General features: G+C 37.0%; 1 protein-coding gene across 1 annotated transcript in view; it reads right to left on the bottom strand.

The window, feature by feature from the left end:
* Positions 1-1,214: 1,214 nt before the first annotated feature.
* EVC2 (EvC ciliary complex subunit 2) overlaps positions 1,215-6,249 on the bottom strand; it is an 80,001-nt gene continuing 74,966 nt past the window's right edge. Inside the window, exons 22-24 of the mRNA XM_030008868.2 lie at positions 4,134-4,327; positions 3,142-3,243; positions 1,215-2,659 (exon numbers count right to left, since the gene is read on the bottom strand). Of these exons, the coding sequence (XP_029864728.1) occupies positions 2,386-2,659; positions 3,142-3,243; positions 4,134-4,327 (570 nt within the window). The 3' untranslated portion in view covers positions 1,215-2,385. The remainder of the gene's footprint in view (positions 2,660-3,141; positions 3,244-4,133; positions 4,328-6,249) is intronic.

Below are 6,249 nucleotides of genomic sequence, written 5' to 3'. Positions count from 1 at the left end.
TACCAGATACTTTTATCCTTTTAATTTGCCTACATCTGTTTAAAGTAAGAGGTTCAGCCAGACTGTAAGCTATACCTTTCTGATGTTAATTTAGTTAGAACGAAGAACAATTTGCCCCATGTGGATAATGTTCAAAATCCTGAAGACTCTGGCCTTTTATATTACTTATTTTATTGATGACTATGAAGCCACATGGGTTTAATTTGAATGGCTTGTCCAGCACACATTCCTTGGAAGACTTCAGCTGTGAAATACGGAGGCTAATACCTATGGTACACAAACAGAACTGCACACACAACAGCTGGCCCTCCTCTGTCCTCTGAGTGACTCAAAGCTGAACGTAAGTCAACTCTTTATTGAAGTGGGCTATTACCTAGGCAGTACTTCTTTCATAAGGCACAAGAGATGTTAAGATCTGGTAATTTCTTTGAATATGTATTGCATGAAACCAAACTGATTCATAGCAGGCATGACTTTCCCTGCTAGAATAGTTACAATCACTGAGCTGCTTCCAGTTTGTGATGAGATATGTGAGAGTTACAAATCAGCTCTCTATTATTAGACATACAGGTTATCTGTTAAGGATAATAAATTGATATAGCAATCAATATTCAGATGTTGCATTGTATTATTATTTTAACTGATTAAAGCTATTGGCCCCACTGTCTTATCTGTGATCAGTACTGTCATTTTCCTTTTATATTATAACAGCCTAGAGTCTGGGCTTGTGAAGAAACCTTGGAAAAGACTCACATTCAAGAGAGGGTACTTCAGCTTTCAAGTGCTCCTTGCAGCCCCAAGCACAGCTCAGGTTTTCCTATTGGCTTTTCTTGCATAGGGCCAAACCCCTTTCTGAAACACCTGAGCCTCCTCCCATACTGCTCTGACCTACCTCCAAGATAGGACAGACCCTACCTTTACCTACCCATGCCTTGGGGATGCATTAAAACGTAGCGACTCTGAACTCCCACAACCCTGATAGACTCCTCTTTCTGTGACAGCGATGACTTCTATGAAAAGACTGAAGAATGCAATCAAAAAATAATTAGGATTATCAGGCTAATTGCTGCATACATTTTCTAATGCTAATAGCGATATGAAACACTAATTGTTGTTTACTGTGGGATGAATATTTAAACTTGTCAAGCAAGAGAAGCGGAGAAAAAAAATAATGTTTTTTTCCACTTGGAAGAGATGCCAACTGCAGACACACGTACATTGTAACATTTTAATTTTTAAAATGAAATTGGCACCCTATTAATACAAAGACACAGAAACTCCATACATGAAAAATTGCAAAATATATGTTCACAGTACCCTCAGAGCATAGCGTTCAAACACAGTTCAAAACCCCTCAAAACAGGCTTGAATACCATGAAATATTAACAAATATATGTGTTTCTTTTAATTAGCCTTTTCCTGTTCCTGTTTTTAGGGTTCATATTTACAGGCTTCTTTCTGTCAACTAGAAAGGTTTAAAAATTAACTCTTTCAAATGTAAAATGATATTCTCATCAATTTAGAGAAATCCAGGAATAAGAACTTCAAAAATACCAACCTAAAATTGTGACAGTTGGCAGCGCTGCAATCAAAAAAACTTCTGAAGGTATTACATGCCCATTTACATTTTTCCCTTTTCTACTGAGCAACTGGGATGATATTCATTCACCAAAAAAATGATTGCAACAGGTCGCAAATATTTAGCACAGTTTTGAACTGTAGCCTCATTCATAGTTCAGCTGAAGTAAGTTTAGAATCAATAGCAAAAAGCTGAAGTTACTCCAGGATGTAAGGCTAAGTACTTATGTATATGCTGAAGATCTGGACTACCAGCTATCACTGCAGAACACAGACTGCAGAAGTAACATTCAAAGCCTATTAAGAACATGACATTAAACAGTAAATTAGCTAGAGTAACAGAAAATCAGAGAACGGAGGACTTATGGGTCGTCCACTTCACCTCTTCATGTCATCTGCTATACTGCAGCTTATTACAAGAATATATAAATACAAGAATTGTAAATCAGTACTTACTTTATATAATAAATAACCTTTCTGTATAAATTATGAAAATACAGCTACAGTAACATCAGTGCAAAAATGATCAAAATGTACTGAAGGAACACTGAATCCTGCCTGCCAGAATGTGCATCATAAAACACCCATATTTCAGCTACTGCATCATATGCTGACAAGAATTAAAAAATGCACAATGTACATTGCTAACTGCGCCATTCTGAAATTACAGCTATTTACAATGTCAGACAAATGAGATTAAAGCTATGCGCATGTTATTTAAACTGCACACTTCATTCTTTCTCATTATTTTACTGAATTTTAAAAAACTTCCTCTTCCCTAATTGATACTTTGAATGGAAGTTGCCCTCATGAGTCCGTATTTGCACGAGCAGCCTTTTTGGAATTAAGAAAGTTCTTTTTCTTTTTCCTTGGAGAATTATGCAAAGAAACTATTGGATCACTCGGCTCACGGAACAAAAATACCTTCTCCCCTGTGTCTAACAGCTCTATGGCTTCAGCAGTTGCAGTGTTCAAAGGAACAGGTAGATCAGACTGTTCCATAGGAGGATGTGTAGGCGAACATCCAAGATGGATGAATGATGCTTTTTCCAAGAGGGCAAGTTGCTTCTTCTTTATCAAGCTACATTAATGAAAAAAATTGAATTGAAAAATCAAAACTTGGGAAAAAAAAGCATAGTTTCCTATATCATATCCTGACATAGAAGTGGTGACTTTGGAAGCTAAAGAAAATCATATTTCAACAGACAGAATTGTAATTTCCATTCCAATCCCCAACAATTTACGTATTATTTTATGAGATACAAAATTGCATAAGGAAAGATAACCTTATAATAAATAACCATAGGGAATATGGGCAATATCTATGAAAAATGTGTGAATTTTGTGGATATGTATGGAAAAGTCTTTTTAGGCATTTACTATTATTGCTTATTATGTGCCAATATGTTGTAGGAAACACAAGCACCGAAGAGCAGAACAGTGTCAGAAAAGGCGTATATATGAACTTATTTTCTGATTTCTAATGTATATAAAAGGAACCTTTGGAGATAAAATGAAGTATAAAAAAAAAAAAACATATGTTTCTTCCTGTTTTCTCCTCACCTGTCTTTTCTCTTGTTTAGAGAAGGCATCTTTTCCAAACTTCTGTTTATCAGATCTTCCCTTACTTTGCTCTCCAGTGCTTGCCACAACTCTTGGTTCTTCCTGAAGGAGCAGGAAAGAAAAAAATTCCCAGCAGCAAATCCCCAAATATACACACTTCCCTCCCCTTTCTGATTTTAGCTACCAAACCCATGACAGTAATACCATGAATACAGTCAGTAAGAGTGTTCAAGTATTTTTGCTGCCCTGCCACAAATCATTTAAATCAGCTAAGATCACACCTCAGGGCATGGTCCCAAGGACCCTTATCTGTTCCTTGACAACTCACATCTGACAACTAGAGGGCCCAGTGCCACAACATCTGCTTTTCTCCCCTTCCCATGTCATGGCAGGGAGTTGGGAGCAAGGGTCCTGGAACACCTCTCAGTATTAGGTGCACAGCTATTCAGCTGGTCTTAACGGGGATAAACTGGAGGGATGAAGGCTCTGGGAGACTACCTGTCTCTGTGAGTATAGGGAAAAAACAGTGGCCACTTGGGACTTTAGTAATGAACTACAAAGGGATGGGCATCTGCAGGTTGAAACTTCCACTATCAGAAAGGAGGACCTCCTTTATATCTTTAGGAGGTATAGACACCTGAAATCTGGTGTGCTATGAATATTACAAATACAAAAAGCTGGAATAAAAATAATTTTAGTAAGTTTTAATAAACTCGAATTAAATTCAATAGAAAGGAAATCATCAGAACAAGATTTATAAATCTAGAAAATAACCGTTTGATTCATAAAGTTATAAAATTTATTAATTTTTTATCAATCAATTTATTATAGTTAAAATATTTCACTTACCCCACAAAAATATTTCAAAAGGAAACTTATGCACCTGTGAATTTTTCTATTGCTGTCAATTTGCCTATCCAGTAAATAAATACATATACATGTAAAGCAATAATCTTCTCTTGCAATCGTCTACCAAAATATATCACACTTACTTTTTCTTACAGCTGCCAGACTCATCTGCATTACTGTCACCTTCAGCAACACCATCTGAATATTTACTGATGGAATTGAGGACAGAAAGAACCTCACTTTGTGAGCTGGAGGGCAGCAACAAGTTCAGGATCCTGTGCAACATCCCCATTGGTACCCTTGTCAGTTTAGCTAAATAACCTGCCAGTCGGAGCTCCTAGAGGATTAATGAGTAGAAAAGAGATAAATTTAGCACTGAAAATAAAAAAAGTGTTAGCAAATTTTAATTAGTATCATTAAAGAATTATTCATTATAGAAACAAAAAGTATTATTGAAAATCATGTTAGTGGTGACAGTTTTGGTGTCAAGTGGTCATAGTCCCATGCTCACTGCTTCTACCCAGACTAGCCCATATATATTACAGTTGTCTATTTCATTGTGGATATAGGCAATGTAAATGTTAAACAACCAGTTGACCTTGGCATATGTGCTTAGGGCATGCACTCAATGCCCTTCCGTTGGAAAAAATCACAATGCAACCATATTCTAGCATGTCAGGTTTAGTTACTTTATGGATTGTACTATTATAAAGAAATGCTTTCAAGATAGTAATGAAGCGATATGGCATTCCTTGGTTTGTAAAATTAGGGGAAAACAAATAGCCTCTGAAACCTAATGACAACATTTACATGTTGCCATGGTTGAGCATTTCATTGTTCAGCCTCTCGTAACACCAGATTCTCAGAGAACAGCTTGTAACATTTGTTAAGAGGTGAAGGAAACATCTGTTTTTGTTTTGGTGGGGTTTTTTTTTCCATACGTCCTCTCTTTTCTGGCCCAAAAGTCAGTGGTAAAGCATACTCACATAGTGTTCAAATAGACTAAGTTCAAATTTAGTTGTTCCCTAGACAATCAACCAGCCCCATTTCCTGCCCCCCTCCAAATACCAAAACCCCGTTGTTATTTTCTGCTCTGCTGTCAAAACTACTGTGTCCCCAGGGCTGTTTCTGTGGATTTCTCATGCTTATCAAATATCAAAACTCTACAACATATTGAGAACTACATGGAAAGAAAAAAGTAGAGGAAATTAAAGCAAGTTAAATGCCTCAAAGAATGCCAGAAAAACGCTGTTGTAGTCTATTCAAACCAAACACGTATCTCAGGTAACCAAAGTTAGGTAAAACATGCCAAACATTCAAGATGACTCATGACAGCTGAGTCACCTCCACTCTGTAGACCCTCCTATTAGTATTGATGGGGCAGAGGACTACAAAGCCCATGTCACATAAAAACCCCACAAAGTCCCACCATGCAGGAAGACAGCTGATTTCTTTGTCCACAGTGGATTCAAAATGTCACAGCAAATATTTGACCTCTGCCGCTTTTTTGCATGACAAATTTTCAGAGGAGCGAATGCACCTAGGAAATCCTTGTATTAAGTGAATCTTCGTCCTTGAAAGAAGCCATTTCACCAAAAGGATGCTCTGTAAAGGACAATTCTTTCTGCTACATCCATGTAAAACCAAATAAAGCAATCACCCCCAAAGCAGCCCTAACCCAAATTCAGACAGCCACACAAAATAAGGAAATCGATCAACCTCCTCTTCCCGTAACTGTTCTCCAAGCAGAGAACTCCTCTCCGAAAGGCAGGAAAACTAGCCACTTCCCAAAGTTTCCTGGGCTCTTCAGTGTTGTTACAGAATTTCCATGGAAACCACTGAGATACTAGAATGAACACGATGAAATCCTAAGATTGATGAGAGATTAGTAACTTGACATGGCATGTAGAACATCCAATATTTTCACCCTAAACAGGCACCAAAGTTAGGTAAAAGAGATGTCTGTTCAGGCTACTTAGGCAAGAAATTGTTTCTTCTCTGGAGAGGAATGTAAATAAGAGCTTAAATCTTAATACGCACACTTAAGTTTAATTTCTACAGTTGTATACAGACTGTATTGTACTTTTGGTCTTTAAAAACTGTTCTAGAAACTTACAAAAAACAATATTAAGTGAGAGTAAAAATGACACATCTGTGATCTATTCTGCCCTTTTCAGCTAAATTGTCTCAGGACCTTTAACTCAGTAATTTATATCTGGATGGTCAAAACATCATGACTTCAGTACTGCTTTCCTCTGT

This window comes from Aquila chrysaetos, chromosome 1, assembly GCF_900496995.4.
Source record: "Aquila chrysaetos chrysaetos chromosome 1, bAquChr1.4, whole genome shotgun sequence".
NCBI lineage: Eukaryota > Metazoa > Chordata > Aves > Accipitriformes > Accipitridae > Aquila > Aquila chrysaetos.
The sequence above is the reverse complement of the archived record's forward strand: the minus strand, read 5'-3'. Positions and strand labels throughout refer to the sequence as shown.